The sequence below is a fragment of the Bos indicus genome, chromosome 26 (genome assembly GCF_029378745.1).
Source record: "Bos indicus isolate NIAB-ARS_2022 breed Sahiwal x Tharparkar chromosome 26, NIAB-ARS_B.indTharparkar_mat_pri_1.0, whole genome shotgun sequence".
Classification (NCBI taxonomy): domain Eukaryota; kingdom Metazoa; phylum Chordata; class Mammalia; order Artiodactyla; family Bovidae; genus Bos; species Bos indicus.
In genome coordinates this window covers 27,106,039-27,127,272 of record NC_091785.1, presented here as the reverse complement: position 1 = coordinate 27,127,272, position 21,234 = coordinate 27,106,039, and the positions used below count along the sequence as shown (strand labels likewise).

Sequence of the window (21,234 nt, the reverse complement as noted above, 5' to 3'; positions counted from 1 at the left end):
AAAGGAATTGAGATCCAATTGTAAAATGCATTTCAGAGGACAGTTAACTATGTCTTCTAACTTCCAGGTCACCACCTGCCTTCTGTAGGGCACTTCTTCCACATATAATACACCTGTAGACCTCTGTAAAATCACTGAAATCTCATCAACCTAATAACTTGGGAAAGTGATGAAGTGACATCTGGGGCAAGAAATCATACATCCATTTTATAGGCAGGATCCCATGACTCAAGTCTACCAAGTGATAGCTAAATATAGAAGTTCTGAAAGCTATTTAAAAATGTTAACAGCATAGCATAAAACAGTGTAATAATTCCAGTGCCACCATTGTGGTGGTGGTGGTGGTTGTTGTGTGTGTGTGTGTGTGTGTGTGTGTGCACACGTGTGTGCAATATCATTGGTTAATATGGTACTCACCAGTGTAAAAATGTAATCTCTGGGTGGCATGATTATGAGCGATTTGAACTTTCTTCCAAATTTCATCCTCGTTCCACAGTTTTCTCAAAGAATTCATCATGGCTTTTCTCTTTGTTCTTTCTTCTAATAAGGTTAACATATTTTATCATATTTTAAAACTAGAGAAGAAATATAGGTTTATTCCTAAAGGAATCTTCCTACTTTTCTTTCTTTTAAAATGAAATTGTTCTTATGACATACCCGAATGTTTACTTTTAGAGTGATTTTTTTTAAATCATTCAAAACCACTTACACAATGTACATTATTGAGCAGCCCCAGAGTGTCCCTGCCAAAGCCTGCTGGGGTGATTCCTGAGGCCACAATGCAGTGGCGGCAGACAGTATATCAGTGCCCTTTACCACCTGAAAAAGGCTCAAAAGCACGATGGCCCAAAGTTCTGATGGCTCTACACCACAATATCTGGGTGGAGTAAGGGGGCCTCTGTTTATAGTCATTCATCTACTTATACAAGCCAAATGTTGACTTCCAGTATTCTGTTCTATTCAGACAAGCACAGAAGACATAAAAAGGAAATTTGGAAATTTGCTGTTCATTTAGACACGTGGTGCTACAGTTTATTTGTAAGTGAGAAGGTAAACCATTTTGTGATGTTATAATGGAAAGTTCTTAGTCTGAGCATTAGATCCAGAAGTATCTGGATATTTAGTTAGGCAAGCTCCGAGAATCATAGTCCTCAAAGAAGGGTCTAGCCATTTGTATTTTGTCAGAAAAAAGGTGAAGTGCTCATCCAGTCAGATTATTTGGTGGATCCAGAATCCTGTCTCTCTGGTATCACTGGCTTTGTCAGACCCAAATTTTTTCTGGTGAAATCATAAAACCCCATGGACCACCCTCCATACTGTTGTGAATGTTCTCCCTTAAGGTCAAAGGATCCAAATTCACTGTTGCCTTTACTCTCAGAGAAGCCCGAGGGTCTGCACATTTGGAGAGGTGCCTGTGCTATTATTGAAAAGCACCTCTGAATAGGCAAGGGGAGGAGGATAATTCTATATTTTGCAATTGTGCCAATACCTAGATATCTTGGAATTATGTATAAAGCTCGGCTTTGAAATTAAAAAGAAGCCCATAGGGCAGGCTTCAAACCAGACCACCAGAAAACACTGTCCCAGCTCATCTGGTGAGGCAGCCTCAGCTTTCAGTAATAGTAATACCTCTTGGAAGAGTTGCCAGAGAGGACCAAGAACTAGGAACAGAAGATAGAGCATGTGCAACTGCTTCTTATCATAGACTGGTATTGTCCTGTGCCAGGGCTCTGCTGACTGTTAAACAATGGCAGGTCCCACACAGTTTCAGCCCCTGATTCCTGTTTACAGTCATCTCATTCTTTGTCAAGCACTCATATTACCATGAGTCTTTACAAATGTATTTTGTAGTTTCCATGGTATTCCAGTGTATTACATTGGTATCTACTTACATCCCTTTTTAATGTAGAATTTGATCTGTGCTGGCATTCCTCTAAAGAGTTTTCATTACTGAAGCCTACAATCACTCTTGGGTCTTACCTGTCAGTCAATGCGTTCTTCAGTGTCCATCTGGCAATGAGCACACTGAGTATCTATCTTGCGTGAAAAAGAAGTTCACAGAACTCCTTAAGTTAACTTCTTCTTGAGTTAAGAAGAGCTTGGTGACTCTAGACGAATTGTAACAGTCTTTCAGGCCTGAGTCTTAATAGGGTTGAAGATTCAATGCGAAACTACACAGAGAACAGTCGTTACTATTTCTAGAACAGAAAACTTTTGAGAACTGTGCTCTCTCTTTTCCCTTAGTGACCATCAGGGGGTATTCTAGAACACTCTTAACTTGCACAATTCATGTAAGAAGTCCCATGCCAGAGTTCATTTTTATTGAATAAGCACAAGGGGAATAACACTTCTCTCCATGAACTCCTTTACACCAGCTGACAAAATCTCTTCTTTGGAGACCAGAGCAGCATTATACCACAGTTTTCTCCTTTTTGTTTCCTGCTGAGACCTTGCCAATCTGAATCTAAAGTTGCGAACCTGTCTCATACCCTGGAGTAAGATATGCAAGGCAAAGGCAGATTAGTTTTTATTTTCTAATTTATTTTATTGAAATATACTTAATTTGTAGTGTTGGTTAATTTCTGCTGTACAGCAAAGGAATTTACTTATATATGTATATTCTTTTTCATAAGGCTTTATCACAAGATGTTGAATCTAGTTCCCTGTGCTATACAGAAGCACCGTATTGTTTATGCATTCTATATACAATAGTTTGCATCTGCTAATCCCGAACTCCCAATCCGTGCCTCCCCCGCCCCATGCGCTTGGCCAACACAAGTCTGTTCTCTGTGTCTGTGAGTCTATTTTCTGTTTCATGGATAAGTTTGCTTGTGTCATATTTTAGACTGCACATAGAAATGGTATCATATGGGATCTGTCTTTCTCTCTCTAACTCGTTCCCTTAGTATGATAATCTCTAGCTCCATCCACGTTGCTGCCAATGGCATTATTCCATTCCTTTTTATAGATATTCCGCCCTGTGTATGCACCGCATCTTCTGTATCCCTTCATCTGTTGATGGACATTTAGGTTGTTTCCATGTCTTGGCTATTGGGAATAGTGATGCTCTGAATGTAGGGATGCATGTATCTTTTTGAATTATAGCTTCATCCAGATACATGCCTAGGAGTGGGATTGCTGGATCTTATGGTAATTCTATTTTTAGTTTTTTGAAGAACCACTATACTGTTTTCCCATAGTGGCTGCACCAATTTCCATTCCCAAAAGGTATATTAGTTTTAGTTCACACCTCCCACCCTGCCCAAATACCTTTAGTCATAAGAAGAAAAGGCTGAAATGTCTGATTTTTTGCTTCTGGCATTTAATGTTACCTAGTGATAATGTTGTTCAAATATTGTGATCAAAAGAACATTAAAATAACAACAGAAATCTAAGGCCAGAGTGGGCTGTATCCCAGCATCAGTGCCTGTGTTACCTCCGGGTTATTTCCTTGTACTCAGTCAATGTTTAAATGTTAACAGTAACAGTATGGTTAGGGTGTTGTGTTTTGTGCTGTTTCTTGTGTCATGGCCTACTCCACCTCTCCTTTTAAATTTGGTGAACTATTTCTTTCCCCTCCTTTACTCCTCTCTTTTAATCCTGCTGATCTTCCTCTGCCCCTCATGTCATTTCACCCCTGGGGTAGTCAGTGTTAACAGACTGGGCTGTTTTAATGACCACATTTATGCTCATGCAAACATATACAGACATACAGACTTACAGGACATATAATGTGTTGTCTTATGCATCTGAAAAAAGAGGTTATACCATAGGTGATTGACTTCAATGCAGTTTTTGCTGCATAAACTTTAAGGCCCCTTCCAAGACTGAATTTCAGTAAAGCCTTTGTCAGGCCTGTCCTTGAGCTTTGCAAGGACCAGCCTCTGACAAACGAGTCCAGTTTCTATCTGCAGTGGCTCCCTAATGACTTCTGGAGCTCTTGGAGTCTCATTTCTGCACCAAGGCTGTCAGTGTTGAGTTACTGTAGCATTTGTTTTCCCATTTTTCTCTAAAGCCCTGTTACAGGAACTGATAAGTTCACACACCTTTCATTCCTCAGGTTAATCTTGGCCTCATTGCAGCCATTTGATCTATTTGCTTTTCTATTACAGAAGTCAGCGCTGCCCTTGGAGAATCCCCATATGGATTTCATGTGGCTTTTGGTCCTTTCTTGGGAACTTCTTTTGGCTTAGTATTCTCAGTTATATGTCTATATTAGGGCACAGGACCAAACGCATTATGTCTAAAGAAATTTATTTGACAGTGTAGATATTTTCCAGCCTATGTTGTATTTCAGGAATGTTGACTTGTCATTTATGAGATCGAATACCTAATAAGTACCTCTCAGTGATACACAAGATTTTCCTGATCAGTAACTCAGTTCAATTCAGTCTCCCAGTTGTGGCCAAATCTATGCAACCACATGGACTGCAGCATGCCAGGCTTCCCTGTCCATCACCAACTCCCGGAGCTTGCTCAAACTTACGTTTATCGAGTCGGTGATGCCATCCAACCATCTCATCCTCTGTTGTTCCCTTCTCCTCCTACCTTCAATCTTTCCCAGCATAAGGGTCTTTTCTAATGAGTCAGTTCTTCATATCAGGCAGCCAAAGTATTGGAGCTTCAGCTTCAGCATCAGTCCTTCCAATGAATATTCAGGACTGATTTCCTTTAGGATTGACTGGTTGGACCTCCTTGCTGTCCAAGGGACTCTCAAGAGTCTTCTCCAACATCACAGTTCAAAATATTCAATTCTCTGGAGCTCAGTTTTCTTTATGGTCCAACTCTCACATCCATACATGACTACTGGAAAAACCATAGCTTTGACTAGATGGACGTTTGTCAGAAAAGTAATGTCTCTGCTTTTCAATATGCTGTCTAGGTTGGTCATAGCTTTTCTTCAAAGGAGCAAGCATCTTTTAATTTCATAACTGCAGTCACCATATGCAGTGATTTTGGAGCCCAAGAAAATAAAATCTCTCACTGTTTCCATTGTTTCCCCATCTATTAGCCATGAAGTGATGGGACCGGATGCCATGATCTTCATTTTTTGAATGTTGAGTTTTAAGACAGCTTTTTCACTCTCCTCTTCACATTCATCAAGAAGATCTTTAGTTCCTCTTTGCTTTCTGCCATAAAGGTGGTGCAATCTGCATATCTGAGGTTACTGATATTATTCTCTGCAAACTTGATTCCAGCTTGTACATCATCCAGTCTGGCATTTCACATGATGTACTCTGCCTATAAGTTAAATAAGCAGAGTGGCAATATACAGCCCTGATGTACTCCTTTCTCAATTTGAAACCAGTCCATTGTTCCATGTCCAATTCTAACTGTTGCTTCTTGACTGCATACAGATTTATCACGAGTCAGGTAAGGTGCTGTGGTATTCCTATCTCTTTAAGAATGTCCCAGAGTTTGCTGGGATCCACACAGTCAAAGGCTTTGGTATAGTCAATGAAGCAGAAGTAGATAATTTTCTGGAATTCTCTTCCTTTTTTCTATGATCCAATGTATGTTCAACATTCAGAAAACTAAGATCATGGCATCCGGTCCCATCACTTCATGGCAAATAGATGGAAAACAGTGGAAACAGTGGCAGGCTTTATTTTGGGGGCTCCAAATCACTGCAGATGGTGACTGCAGCCATGAAATTAAAAGACGCTTATTCCTTAGAAGAAAAGTTATGACCAACCTAGACAGCATGTTAAAAAGCAGAGACATCACTTTGCCAACAAAGGTCTGTCTAGTCAAAGCTATAGTTTTTCCAGTAGTCATGTATGGATGTGAGAGTTGGACTATAAAGAAAGCTGAGCACCGAGGAATTGATGCTTTTGAACTGTGGTGCTGGAAAACACTCTTGAGAGTCCCTTGGACTGCAAGGAGATCCAACCAGTCTATCCTAAAGGAAATCAATTCTGAATATTCATTAGAAGGACTGATGTTTAAGCTGAAACTCCAATACTTTGGCCACCTGATGTGAAGAGCTAACTCATTGGAAAAGACCATGTTGCTGGGAAAGATTGAAGGTGGGAGAAGAAGGGGACAACAGAGGATTAAATAGTTGGATGGCATCACTGATACAATGGGCATGAGTTTGAGTAAACTCTAGGAGTTGGTGATGGGCAGGGAGGCCAGTGAGCTGCAGTCCATAGGGTTGCAAAGAGTCGCACACAACTGATTGACTGAACTGAACTGAATGTATGTTGGCAATTTGCTGTCTGGTTTCTCTGCCTTTTCTAAATCTAGCTTGAACATCTGGAAGTTCATGGTTCATGTCCTGTTGAAGCCTTGCTTGAAGAATTTTGAGCATTACTTTCCTAGTGTGTGAAATGAGTGCAATTGTACATAGTTTGAACATTTTTTGGCATTGCCTTTCTTTGGGATTGGAATGAAAACTGACCTTTCCAGTCCTGTGGCCACTGCTGAGTGTTCCCAATTTTCTGACATATTGAGTGCAGCACTTTCACAGCATCATCTTTTAGGATCTGAAATAGCTCAACTGGAATTCCATTACCTCCACTAGCTTTGTTTATGGTGATGCTGCCTAAGGCCCACTTCACTTCATAATCCAGGATATCTGGCTCCAGATGAGTGATCATACCATCATAGTTATCTGGGTCAGGAAGATCCTTTTCGTATAAAGTTCTTCTGTGTATTCTTGCCACCTCTTCTTAATATCTTCTGCTTCTATAAGGTCCATATGTTTTCTGTCCTTTATTTGTCCATCTTTTCATGAAATGTTGACCTGGTATCTCTAATTTTCTAGTCTTCATCATTCTATTGTTTTCCTCTCTTTCTTTGCACTTATCACTTAGGAAGGCTTTCTTATCCCTCCTTGCAGTTCTTTGGAACTCTGCATTCAGATGGATATATCCTTCCTTTTCTTCTTTGCCTTTCACTTCTCTTCTTCTCTCAGTTATTTGTAAGGCCTCCTCAGACAACCATTTTTGTCTTTTTGCATTTCTTTTTCTTGGGGATGGTTTTGATCACTGCCTCCTGTACAATGTCATGAACCTCCATCCATAGTTTTTCAGGCACTCAGTCTATCAGATCTAGTCTTGTGAATCTATTTGTCACTTCCACTGTATAATCATAAGGGATTTGATTTAGATCATACTTTAATGATCTAGTGGTTTTCCCTACTTTCTTCAGTTTAAATCCTAATTTTGCAATAAGGAGTTCATGATCTGCACCACAGTCAGCTCCCTGTCTTGTTTTTGCTGACTGTATAGAGCTTCTCCATCTTCAGCTGCAAAGAATGTAATCAATCTGATTTCAGTATTGACCATTTGGTGACATCCGTGTATAGAGTCGTCTCTTGTGTTGTTGGAAGAGGGTGTTTGCTATGACCAGTGTGTTCTCTTGGCAAAACTCTGTTAGCCTTTGCCCTGCTTCATTTTGTACTCCAAGGGCAAACCTGCCTGTTACTCCAGGTATCTCTCAATTACCTACTTTTGCATTCCAGTCCCTTATGATGAAAATGATATCTTGTTTTGGTATTAATTCTAGAAGATCTTGTAGGTCCTATAGAACCATTCAACTTCAACTTCTTTGGCATTATCAGATGGGGCATAGACTTGGATTACTGTGATACTGAATGGTTTGCCTTAGACACAAACAGATCATTCTGACATTTTTGAGATTACACCCAAGTACTGCATTTTTGACTCTTTGGTTGGCTATGAGGGCTACTCCATTTCTTTTAAGGGATTCTTGCCCACAGTAGTAGTAGATGTAATGGTCATCTGAGTTAAATTCACCCATTCCAGTCCATTTTAGTTCACTGATTCCTAAAATGTTGATGTTTACTCTTACCATCACCTGTTTGACCACTTCCAATCTACCTGGATTCATGGACCTTGATTTATGGGCTTCCCTCTCAGTTGGTCAAGAATCCACCTGCAATGTAGGAGAGCCCGGTTTGGTTCCTGGGCTGGGAAGATCCACTGCAGAAGGGATAGGCTACCCACTCCAGTATTCTGGCCTGGAAAATACCATGGACTGTATAGTCCATGGGGTTCCAAAGAGTTGTATGTGAATGAGCGAGTTTTACATGGACCTAACATTCCAGGTTTCTATGCAATATTGTTCTTTATATCATTGGACTTTACTTCCATCACCAGTCACATCCACAACTGGGTGTTGTTTTTGCTTTGGCTCTGTCTCTTCATTCTTTCTGAAGTTATTTCTCTACTCTTCTCCAGTAGCATATTGGGCACCTACTGACCTGGGAAGTTCATCTTTCAGTGTCCTATCTTTTTTCCTTGTTATATAATTCATGGGGTTCTTAAGGCAAGAATACTGAAGTGGTTTGCTATTCCCTTTTCCAGTGGACCACATTTTGTCAGAACTCTCCACCATGACCCATCCGTCTTGGGTGACCCTACATGGCATGGCTCGTAATTTCATTGAGCTGGACAAGGCTGTAATCCATGTGATCAGTTTGGTTAGTTTTTTGTGCTTGTGGTTTATGAATGCCTATTGTTTCCCACGTTATCTGTCTTCTTTACAGTTTGAACATGATACTGCTTCATCAGAGGGAAGACATAAGGATGGTGTATGGAGTTCATGACAACCCATCTTTCCACTTATAAGCAAAAATATTGTCAGAGAGGGAAATGGTCAATGCTAGGAATCAAATCTAACAAGAAAAGAAAGTGAAGCTTGCCTTTGTTACCACCTTTCTCTCTCTGAAAGGCATCACAAATAAATTCCAATTAATGAAACTCCTGAAGGACTATTTTGCAGAGATAAGTTAAACCACAGGTCTTCTTAGGCCTATTTTGAGCCTCTCACCAGCTGTGGGACTTCTGGCATCTCATTTAACTGGTCCATGCTCCAGTCTCCTGGTGTCACAAATAGAAATAGCATCTGCCCTAGCTGTCTCCCAGAGTCCCAACAGCCAAACAAACAAGTTAGAAATGTACAATGTTCACGTTTTGTTTTTTTTTTTCTCTTTTGTAAAATTTCAAAATTTATTGAACAGAAAAGAATCATCTGTGTTAGGTCCTGAGACTGCAGCCAGCCCTTAAGGACACATCTCAGCTCTTTATGCAAGCTACCCTCATATTATCCAGCCACTTGTTTTCCCAGAGAACAAACCTTGACTGAGTGTATTGTGGGACTTTTGTGATTGTGCATCAGTCACTAACCGTGAGTTTAGTTCTTCCATTCCTGACTCTGTTAGCTCACCCTTAGCACTCAGAATCCTAAAGCATACTGGGAAACTTTGACTATGATGCCAAGGTGTGATAGGAATGGCGTCAGCTTGTGCTGTACTACATTCATCTTCAGATGAATTCAGTCACAAGAAAACCTAATGTTCAACAGTCTGAACCAGTGTTTCTCAACCTTTGGTGCAGCCCAGCATTAGCTGGGGACCTTCTCAGGCCACAGCAAGACCGAGCAACCTCCCCAAAGGCCCCAAACCAGGAGGTGGGCTTGGATATGAACTGGGTATCAGATTTTTTTCTTTTAATTTCTATAAGAGGTGTTATTATCAAAGACTGAGATTCACTGATTTCAAAACCAGTAAACTATGGGAATTAATTTTGGAGGAAGGTGAATGCAATTTCCTGTTGCAACTCATATATCAATCTGCCTATCATCTACCTTGAACTATCCCCTAATTGGCTTCCTGGAATACTTGGGCCTCCTTCCAATGCATTCTCCATATTGTAGCCAGAGTGATCTTTATGAATTAAAAATATTATCCTGTCATCTTCCCTCAAACTCTGACTTCAATCACTTTGAGTTCTTCCCATTGCTCTTAAGAGAAATATTGAAGTCAGAAACTTGGCCCACAAGTCTTGGAATGTCATTGTCTCCCATCCAGTCTAATTTCACATGTTCCTACTGGGTCTGTATCATCAGCTTCCTTTAACTGTACCACCATCTTCTGCCACAGGGCCCTTGCATATCCAGTTCCCTCTGCCCCCCATTGCCTGGACTCCTCACCTCCATATCACCTGCTCATGTCCTTTGTTAGGTTAATTTCTTTTCTTCAGGCCTTCTCAGCTCAAATATCATTCCTTCTGGGTAGCCTTTCTTGAAGTTCTCATTTGGGTCAAATTTTCAACTCTCCACCTCTCCCTACTGAACAAGCTTACTATATAAGCTTACAGCACCATGGATCTCTCTTTCACATCATCCCCTAGAATAACTTTTTATTTGCATAATTGTTGAAGTCTATTTATCTCACTAGCAGTCTCTTTGCTCAAGAAAGTGGGGACCACATCTGTTTTGTTTGGTTGATTATAATTTCTTGGTATAAGTTTCCCCATTTAGGGCCTGACACAAGAAAGACACTTGAAAGTATCTGTCAGCTGGCTGAATGAATGAATGACCAGAAAGCCTATTAAACCAAGGCAGGCATGGCTAATCAAATGGTGACCTAGGACTTAGGCATTCTTTTCTTTGCCCTGTTTCTTGTTCTCTAAAAGGAATTGGTATCCCTGCCTGAGATGGTAATAGCAGCCCAAGAAAGTTAGAGGTTGATGACAGTAAGCCCCAAAGTGATGCAGCTGCAGCTGTGTTAGGTTTCCCAAGCACCTGAGAGCCCCTGAAAGCACGAGATCCAGTGTCTTGACCTAAGTGGGCAAAACAGCAGCAATAGGGGTGAATCGCCTGTCAGACTTGGCCCTTGGATTCTCTTGGCGTGTATTGCAGAGTACTAAGAGGTCTGCACCCACCCACACCAAAGGCCTTGGGGACTTCATGTTTGATTGGGGGATCCCATGTCTTTATCCACAGGGGCTCTCAGATGTGTGGTAACCTAGTATACTTATATCTATATATCTGTATCTCCATCCTTGTTCAGTTCAGTTCAGTTCAGTCACTCAGTCACGTCTGACTCTGCAACTCCATGAACCGCAGCACGCCAGGCCTCCCTGTCCATCACCAACTCCCGGAGTTCACCCAAACTCATGTCTATTGAGTCAGTGATGCCATCCAACCATCTCATCCTCTGTCGTCCCCTTCTCCTCCTGCCCTCAATCTTTCCCAGCATCAGGGTCTTTTCAAATGAGTCAGTTATTCGCATCAAGTGCCCAAAGTATTGGAGTTTCAGCTTCAACATCAGTCCTACCAATGAACACCCAGGACTGATCTCCTTTAGAATGGACTGGTTGGGTCTCCTTGCAGTCCAAGGGACTCTCAAGAGTCTTCTCCAACACCACAGTTCAAAAGCATCAATTCTTTGGTGCTTAGCTTTCTTCACAGTCCAATTCTCACATCCATACTTGACCACTGGAAAAACCATAGCCTTGACTAGATGGACCTTCCATCCTCGTACCTGACCTTATACTCTCAAAGCCTGGCCCCTCTGCTCTAAAGGCAGCCCTATTGGTACACTAACCCAAACGCTGTGTAGCTCCCACCTTTCCCCTGTGATCCAGATAGAGAGCATTGTCAGCAGTGGAGAACCAGGAATGCTCTCAGGCTGTCAGACAGTAGACATCCAGGCAGAACTTGGGAGGAGTTTCAAGTAACTGACAAGAGGTCTAAGTCCAGATACACAGGAGAGTGATGAACACCAGACAGAGAGACCAAGGCAAGGTAGACTCCATCTGAGACAGACAGAGCTGTACTTGCCCCAGTCATGTGTGTAGCTGCTCTTTCTCAGCAGATACTGAAGTGGAATCAGCGGAGACACGAATCTCCCTTCTGTCTTCTTGCAATTGGTAACCCTACCTTATGGCCACTCTTATCTCTAGAAAGAACCCTGCAGCTTTCTTTCCCTCTCTGTCCCTCAACCTCTTTCTTTCTCAGAAACCATATTGCTAGTGTCATTCCATAGATAATCTGGTTAACCCTAGCTACTTCTGGTATTTCCCTGAGACACTTATCCCCGCCAAAATGTAGTAGATTTTAATGTGGGTTCTCCCTCCATGCCCATCCTAGGGTTGGCTAGCAACAGCTCTATTGAAAACCCAGAAAACATGGGAGGAAACTGACCAGAAGCAGAATGAGAAACTGGTCAGTCCAGTTTGGTTGTCCAAGTGAAGGACAAGTCAGCAAGCTTGGCTGACATTTGTATTTATTAGCGAAGGGAATTCAGGTAATTTTACAACCTCTGGGCTTGTGGTTATCTGTTTTGGAATTTTGAATGGAGTTTCTTTTTTCCCACCCTAGGGGAGAATCTGTGCCCATGTACTTACAGAGGGTTAGCTGCCGTGTACACCCTTACACAATGCTTGGCTGGGCACAGATCAGAAGAGTAGGTCGCATAGATTCAGAGGATTTGAACTGCTTTTCCTTTCCCTGTGAATTAATCTTTTAAATGTCGACATTTTAAACTTGCCCTTTTCAAAAAATATGATACCGTATGAACCTTACTTAATCGAAAATACATTTCCAGTTCAAAGGTTTTTTATTTTCTTCCCCCACTCTGCCCCAAATGGAGAAAGCTAACAAAACAGATGCACGCGCACACACACACACACACACACACACACACACACACACACCTTGTTAAAGGATGAGTTATCTGTGAGGGATGCTGGGTGTTGTCAGTTTTTCTAAGAAACTTTGTTCTTTAAGAATCTCAACTAATTTCACAAGCTATTTTTTTTTAGCAGGTCTGGGATTTTATAAAGCAGAGTTTATCTTCTCCTGCCTACTTGTGGGAAATTTAGAATCATATGACTTCAGTCAAGCTTTCAAAGGGATATAGCAGATCATTCATAGCTGCATTGTTTTACAGTCATTCATTTTGGTATCAAATTGTACAGGTTACTGATGACTCACATGTCTTCTATAATAACTCTTTGAGTTAAGATAGGAAGATACTAATATGCCCATTTCACAGGTTAGATAACTGAGACCAAAGGAGACTGCTTGACATATATGAGTCATCCAGCTGGTTAATGAAATGACAGGATTTGAGCCCAGAGGAGCTGTCAATGCTTAACCCACCTATAGTGAATGAAATGCAAGTCCAAGGAGATGGGTTCAAGTCCCAAGACTGCTGCAGTAACCTTGAACAAATGGTTAAACCTTCTTTCACTTCAGCTTCCTCAACTGTAGAGTGGACAAACATTGCCTGCTTTTTTCTCCAGACTGAGATTCCATAAAGTATAAAGTGAGATCATTTTGATAGTAGAAAACACTGAAGTATAAAAGAATTAGCCATCATTATCTTAAATGTCAATAATAATAGGGCTGAGTCCGGTGTCATGTAAAGTGTAAGGCAAGGTGTCCCCTGTCCTTTCTCCAACACAGTTAGGGAACCAGACACAAAGACAGAAATATGGGGATCCTGAACACATGGGAAGTGACCGTTGAGAGTGTCAGGTAGGCTAAATTTTTAAAACTGTATGTAAACCTTTTATTCATGTGATGATCAGACTGTAAACAAAGCCTTCAGAGGAAATGAATATCAAATTGGAGCTGATAATCAAACAATTTTCCAAACCTTAGAACTTTTGGGAATTGGTGCCTTTCAGGTTTGGAGAGTATCCATCTTCGTAAACTCCTGTCTCCCAGGGAGTTTCACAGGGATCCCGTTACACAGACACAGGCTCCCAGCTGCAGGACAGAGTGGAGGCTTCCTTATCCCTGAGTTGGGGCTCTGATAAGCCTCAGCCCTGGAGAAGCAACAGCCACGCACTGACCCCCCTTCCTCTGGTGTTGTCTTTCAGGGTGACGTCCAGAGGACACTCATCCAGGTGGACTTCGGGGATGGCATCGCAGTGTCTTATGTCAACCTCAGCTCCATGGAAGATGGGATCAAACACGTCTATCATAATGTGGGCATTTTCCGAGTGACCGTGCAGGTGGACAACGGTCTGGGGTCTGACAGCGCCGTCCTGTACTTACATGTAACTTGTATGTTATTACTGTTGTTGGTTTATGACATATCTTACATATTGTGTCCTTTGAAAAATATAACCCCAAATCAGGTATCTAGAAGAAGCCCCTTAGTTATTTTAGCAGGTGAGGAAAGGAGACTGAGAGAACCAAGTGCAGAGAGAGCAAGAAGAAACCAGGGCATGACTGAATGACCTGGGCTCTGGTTTGCTTCACACTGTTCTCTTGCACTGATTCTGCCTCTTTAGATGATTCTTAGAGATGATACTGCTTGTCTGTGCCGAGCCTGAACAACCTGCTGAGCTGGTTGATTTAATATGGGTTTTTGAGGGTTTTTTGGGTCAGAGATGTTTGAGAACAATCCAAATTATCACAAGTAATGGGATTTCTCCCCATCTGCTTATTCTTCTCTTTCCTTGTTTTATCTCACTAATAATAACATGTTAGACTTTTGTTTTCCTTTTTTTTTTTTTTTAAGTACGTTTCCTAGATTTGCTCTGTGATGATTTGGTCTTAGAAAGTGGTGTAGAGCAAAAGAGGATAGACAGTATAAAGGACGCTGCATTAAGAAGTAGTTTCAAAACGTGTTAAAGTTTTCTCCCCATTGAGGAATTCAGAGGGTTCCTAATGAAACAAAGGTAACTCCTAAGCTGTGTTTGGTAAAAAAGGTTTGCTGTGAATGCCTCTTATGCTAGGGTGTATGGTTGTCTCCAAAGAAGCATCAGTTCAGTTCAGTCGCTCAGTCACGTCTGACTCTTTGCGACCCCATGGACTGCAGCACGCCAGGCCTCCCTGTCCATCACCAACTCCCGGAGTTTACCCAAACTCATGTCCATTGAGTCGGTGATGCCATCCTATCATCTCATCCTCTGTCGTCCCCTTCTCCTCCTGCCTTCAAACTTTCCTAGCATCAGGGTCTTTTCAAATGAGTCAGTTCTTCGCATCAGGTGACCAAAGTATTGAAATTTCAGCTTCACCATCAGTCCTTCCAATGAACACCCAGGACCGATCTCCTTCAGAATGGACTGGTTGAATCTCCTTGCAGTCCAAGGGACTCTCAAGAGTCTTCTCCAACACCACAGTTCAAAAGCATCAATTCTTCTGCACTCAGCTTTCTTTATAGCCCAACTCTCACATCCATACATGACCACTGGAAAAACCAAAGAGGCATAGGGGATCTACTTAGTTTGCTGGAGAAATGGCTTACTTTCAAATGAAAGTTAGACTCCATATGAATGGTCTTGTTCAAATTCCAAGTTCTAGGTCAGGAGTATTAAGGCTGGGTGGTATTCCATGCCTCTTACTTGGCCCTTGCCCACTGAAGCAAACTGGCTACACAAGGCACCAAGTAGACTCCCTGTGTTAAGCTTCTGTGGTCCAGAAGGAGGACAGGACTATTTCGAGGTCCCCAAGAGGTTGTTCAGTACGAGGTTCCCTGCTCTCTCAGTCATTCGTGATGCTCATCTCCTGTACACTCAAGACCCAAGTGCTTTGAAGAGACCCATCCATCCTTCTTTGAGTTTAAGCGGAGTTCTGCAAGATGCCGCCCATGCCAATGCCACCTCCCCCTTTCAGCTAATGTTTGTTAGGCTCTTACTATGTGCCAGGGTTTGTGCTAAACCTACTCTTTATGTGTTTTACCTTTCTTTTCAGAAAAACCCTATCAAGTAGGCACTCCTAGGAAGACTGTGTTACAAAGAACTGTGCACTTCAGAAAGCTTAAGTTGTCCATTCAGGTTGCAGACCTACTGTCTGTAGGGCCAGGCTTCAGACTCAGTTCTCCCTGCCTCTGGAATCCTAGCCCGTGGTCACTAGGTTATTATAGGTGCCAGCATAGGCTGGGGGTCAGAGGTAGCCGTAAGCCCTTATTCCCCTCCATGTCTTGTACATCATCCTGAAGGAATGTGCACATGTAGGTTAGAGGCAGGGCATTTCTCCAGCTGTTCAACTACACAGGTTCAAGCTCCCTTCCTGTTGACTGCTGCTTCTGAGCTGTCCTAGACAGTCTTCCTGGAGTTGCTGCTTACTGAGAGGTAATCCTTCTCTATATTTCAGTATTTATGGGGGCACAAGTGATAATATGCTAGAAGTAATCCTAAAATATTTAAAAGTGAAGTGAAAGTCGCTCAGTCATGTCCGACTCTTTGCAACTCCATGGACTATACAGTCTATGGAATTCTCCAGGCAAGAATACTGGAGTGGGTAGCCATTCCCTTCTCCAGGGAATCTTTCCTACCCAGGTCTCCTGCATTGCAGGAAGATTCTTTACCAGCTAAGCCACCAGGGAAGCCCAAAATATTTTAAAACTACATCACAAACCTTGGTTAATAGTAACAAAAATAAATTGCCACACAAATGACAGCTGAGAATGGTTGCCTACCTGGCAGTTATCATTCCACACAGCTTATTCTTTGAGGTTTTGTTAGAGATCTACTCTCCTGAAGAATCACAGTTATTATATTCCATGCCCCATATATGTATCAAACATCCCTGGACTCTAAGCGTGTGTCAATAGTGATTTAAAATTCAGCAGCAGCTTGCCATCTCAGTTTCTCAGGGTCTCCCATAGTCAACCACAGCTCCCTGCCCTGATCTGCCCTGTGGACTCTTCATCACCCTACATATGGTCATATCGCATGAGGGAACCTCCCTTTCCCACTCTCTCCTGGGCTTACTGAATCCCGGGAAGGAAAAGAGCACGTTCACCTCTGCTCCAGATGAAGGGTTGCGGAGGCCAAGATTTCTGAAAGAAAGAGCTGTTTTGTTCACTTGCAGTTTCTTTTCGTCTCATTAGGCTGATTGAATGGCTTGAGCGATTTGACCTCAACCTCAGTAGCAGATGATCTGTGATGGAAAGTGTTGTGTTCTGATTCTAATTTTATCAGACTCATCTTGGGTTGAGTGATTGAATAAGCAGGACTCATATCAGGGGACCCCCTTCTAAGCCTGATCTTGGGGATAAAAATTAACTTTTATACTAACTGTATGAAAGCAGGATTACGTTTTAAGTTTCCGTTTTCTCACATATATTTAAAAGCCACAACATGAGCAGTACCAGCAGGTTCTAACAGCTTTGCTAGGGCTTCTCTCCTAAAGGATCCGTTGTGTTTTACCATATGTATGAACATTTTTTAGGGCTTCCCAGGTGGCTCTGGAGGTAAAGAACCTGCCTGCCAGTGCAGGAGACATAAGAGACATGGGTATGATCCCTGTGCGGGAAGATTCCCCTGGAGGAGGGCATGGCAACCCACTCCACTATTCTTGCCTGGAGAATTCCATGGACAGAGGAGCCTGGTGGGCTATAGTCCATAGGACTGCAAAGATTTTTATACACTTAGAGCGACTTAGCATTCACACATGAACATCTTTGTTTATCTTCACACATCTACCATCTTGGGCAACATTTGGCCTTTCTTTCAGATGGTAAAAGCAAAGATTAGAGAAGTACTGTGATTTGACACTATTTTATACTAAGAGGAAGTCATGGTGAAATCATAATTGACTTCCATTCCCCCAAATCTGAAGTGTGGAGGGTAGCATGGCGGTTTTGAGTGCCACAGTGACAGAAGGGATATATGGCTTTGTAGGAAAAACAGAAGCTGGCGCTGCACAAGCTGGCCCTTGTTAAGCAGAGATGCTGGCCTGAACTCCTGGCCAAGTCATGCGTTGCTTTGAAGCTAGTTTTTCTCCTCCATCACATAAGGAATGCACGTCTTATTTCCCGAAGGTTCTATCAAGCATCTTATGCTGTGCCCTGCCAACCGGCCAAGCTTGACTTTCCACTATGATGCAGCAGGTGCATCAGTACTTAGTGGGTTCTGAGCTAAAGCTCAGTTCAGCTCCCCTAGCCTGCCCTCCACCCCTCTCACCCAGTCCTCCTCCCCTGTACCTAGGGCTCTTCCTAAAAGCCGCACAGCCTCTCTTATACACACACTACCTCTTCTTTCCAGTTCAGAAATATGCTTTGATTCTAAATCAGAGGTTCTTTAGTACTGGCTTGCAAAGGTCATCAGAAGCAAGTGGAGATGATGTTCCTGCTGTAACGTAGGGCTGGGCGGCTCTCTGGGGGCAGCCGGGTAATCTGCTGTATCCTGACAGCCGAGAATCGCCTGGGGAATGCATTCGCTGTTCTCTGCTAGCTTGCGAACTAATGAGACCTGGGATGCAGCCAGGTTTGCCTTCACCTGCAGGGGACTGAGAATTTAGAGGACATGTAGATTTCTGTTCAGAAAGCTGCCCTCTCTCAGCCAGTCTTGCATAAAAAAAAGAAAAAATCACTGAAGATTTTGCAAACTTGCAGAATACGGGTGGAAAAAAGGTGGGGGGGGGGGGGGTTTCCGATACTTCCTGACCCTCTCTCCTCAACTACCCTGTTACCAAGATGTCCTTTACAGATATCTTTCTGTCCCCAGCTTAGGGTAAAGTGATCAGTTTCTTGAAAACCTTTGTAGCTTTGTTGTTATCACACGGTCCTTTTATTGGCCAGAGAATGTCAGACCGAGGCTTTGTAAGATGTGGTTAAGGAGCCTCCTGCCCTGTAATCAAATGATAAAAATGTAGTGCCCTGATCCCCTTCCTAGACCTACCGGACTAGAATTTCTGGAAGTGTGGCGTCAATCTGAGAGCTAAATCCTGCACATTTGTATGAACAGATGATGTGTGTGTGCGTGTGTGTGTGTGTGTGTGTGTAAGTATGTATGTATATATATGCAAGAAGGAAGTTAAATGAACACACACAGACATTCTTCAGGGCCTAAAGTGACAGCTGCCTAAAGTGACATACTCTGCCTTCAACAGCTGAGTATGAGCCTCAAGCCCAGTGAAGTTTGAGATACTCTGTTATAGGATCTTATCTTCACAATTTGGATTTCTTTTGTTTTTTCTATTAGTTTTTTTTTTTTTTTTTTTTAATGTTTCAGATTTGGTTTAGTTGCTAAGTTGTGTCCCACTCTTGTCCCACAGATTGTAGCCCGCCAGGCTCCTCTGTCCGTGAGATTGCCCAGGCAAGAATACTGGAATGGGTAGCCATTGCTTTCTCCAGGGGATCTTCCCAACCCAGGGATCGGACCTGTGTCTCCTGCATTGGCAGGCAGTTTCTTTCCCACTGAGCCACCAGGGAAGCCCAGCATTTCAGACAAACAGCAATATGACATGTAGGTCTTCAGAACAAATGCTAGAGGCAGTTCAGAGTGATCAGCACGTGTGCATGTGTGCACACACGTGGAGGTGCACACACACACACACACAAACACACACACAATCACTTGCACCCTGTAGCACAGGAAGACCAAACAAGAGAAGAGAAACACTCCTACACAATTTTCCCAGTTCTCCCAGCCACATTGAGATTCATAAGGAATAATACAGCGCCACCTGCTGTCCGTGCTGTGTATTGCATGCAGCTGTCCGAGGAAGCTGTATCCGTCAGCTTGTTCCGCTCTCAGCTGAGTGTGGCTAGCCAGCGGGAGGCTTCCAGGGGTTAGACTTTCACTTCCAAGGTTCCGTTAGGGTAGATCCCTCTGTGCAGAAAAATGAGAGTTGAAAGCTCGGCTTTGAAGCAACAGGAATCAGGTATATTAAACAGATAAAAAACAAGAGGACTTAGCTACCTGAGAGCTAAATTCCACACATCTGTATGAACAGATGATGTGTGTGTGTGTGTGTGCGTGCGTGCGTGCATGTGTGTGTATGTCTATATATACAAGATGAAAGTTATACAAACACACATGGACATTCTTCAGCACCTAAAGTACCTGCTGAGTTTCCTGCTATCCTCATACCTGACAGGCCACCTCCTTCTCAAGGTCTGTGCCCTAGCCTTACCCTGAAGCTTCCCGAGGAGATACATGGTGCACGCATACGTGTTATTCAGGTGCCTGGCCAAATGGCATTGCTTCTGAGAGACTTTGCTTGACCACCCATCAAAAATAGCATGCTCTCACTAGGCCTGCTCCTTGCATTCACTGCCTCCCTCAACAACACATAAGCACCATCAAGGGCCAGGTGTCCCAGCACCTGGAGTAATGCCTGACACCCAGCACGCAGAAACTACTGAGTGAAGGGACGACCATATTTCGGGAGCAAGATTCAATTTGTCATTAAGAGGACACACAGACATTATCCTTATTTTGACCTTTGGGACTTTAAAAATTATTGAATGCTCAAGAGAGACCAAGATGAACCCTTTTAGGATGGAAATGGCTGGTCTCCCTGAGCTTGTCTAGTTCTCACATTCTAGCTGATTGATGTAACTCTGATTGGGGAGTCAGGGGGAGTGTCACAGAGGAGGGGACAGCTGCCATCAGCAAGGTGTGTAAGTAAGGTCCTCAGGTGGGACAGGGCACCTGCTGGAGCACATCACGTGATGAGGGATGGCAGGAGCCGTGCAATAAACAAGAGCCTGTGTAACAAGCATGTCCCGCTGTCTGCAGCATGTCTGAGTCATCAGTAAGTAGTGGGTCTTAATAGCTCTTTTGTTAACATGGGTCTTAGCAAGCATTTGTCAGCTGGCCCAGGCTCTGAACTTGAACTGTTTTGGTTCACACCCTGGAGTGAAGGAAGGTGACCTGCCTCTGTTAGTTCATCTCTGCATGGAGCTGATAATAGTGCCTACTTCATAAGATTATTATGAAGATTAAATGAGAACACAAAGTCGTTCACAGACTATGTGGTACACAGCCACCGCTCAGTAAATGTTACCCTTTTATTATTTCATTGAACAATTCTGACTTATGATCAACTACTTCTTATCATATGGCTTGTACACCAGAAAATTAGTTCTGTTCTCCTGGTCTCCCAGCCTCTAATCTATAAAGAGAGGAAAACACAGACGAAAGCAGAAACAGGAAATTATGTTTTTGTTCACTTTGTTGTTTAGTTGCTAAGTCGTGTCCAACTCTTTGATACCCTGTTTTGTTCAGTGACTCAGCCAATACCGCAACGCCTGCTATGTCTCAGGACCTGCACACATCTGTGTGTGTGTGCTCAGTCACTTAGTCATGTCCAGCTCTTTGCAGCCCCATGGACTACAGCCCACCAGACTCTTCTGTCCACGCAGCACACATCTCTGTGTGTGTGCTCAGTCACTTAGTCGTGCCCAACTCTTTGCAGCCCCATGGACTGTAGACTCCTCTGTCCATGCAATTTTCTATATATATAAAGATGAATACAAAGGACTTGTCCCTCCAAAAGTTTTCAGCCTGTGTTCTCTATCTCACAAACTTGAGATCTGTATGTGTTAGCTATCTTAATATTATTATTATATAATGGAAATTTTCATTTTGAGCACGTGAGTAGCATCACTTTCTAGAAATATCACTCTCACAACAAGTTGGAGGGTGAGAAGGCACATAGTCATTGCTATACATTGCATGAATGTATAATGTATACTTATACATATGCAAGAAAGAACTTACACAAACA

At 42.7% G+C, this 21,234-nt stretch overlaps 1 protein-coding gene across 4 annotated transcripts in view; it reads left to right on the top strand.

Annotated features, from left to right (window-relative positions):
* The window catches only part of SORCS1 (sortilin related VPS10 domain containing receptor 1), a 578,046-nt gene that overhangs the window by 506,907 nt on the left and 49,905 nt on the right, over positions 1-21,234 (top strand). For all 4 annotated transcript variants that reach the window (XM_070780803.1, XM_070780802.1, XM_070780801.1 and 1 more), the window contains exon 19: positions 13,644-13,830. In XM_070780803.1, the coding sequence (XP_070636904.1) occupies positions 13,644-13,830 (187 nt within the window). The remainder of the gene's footprint in view (positions 1-13,643; positions 13,831-21,234) is intronic.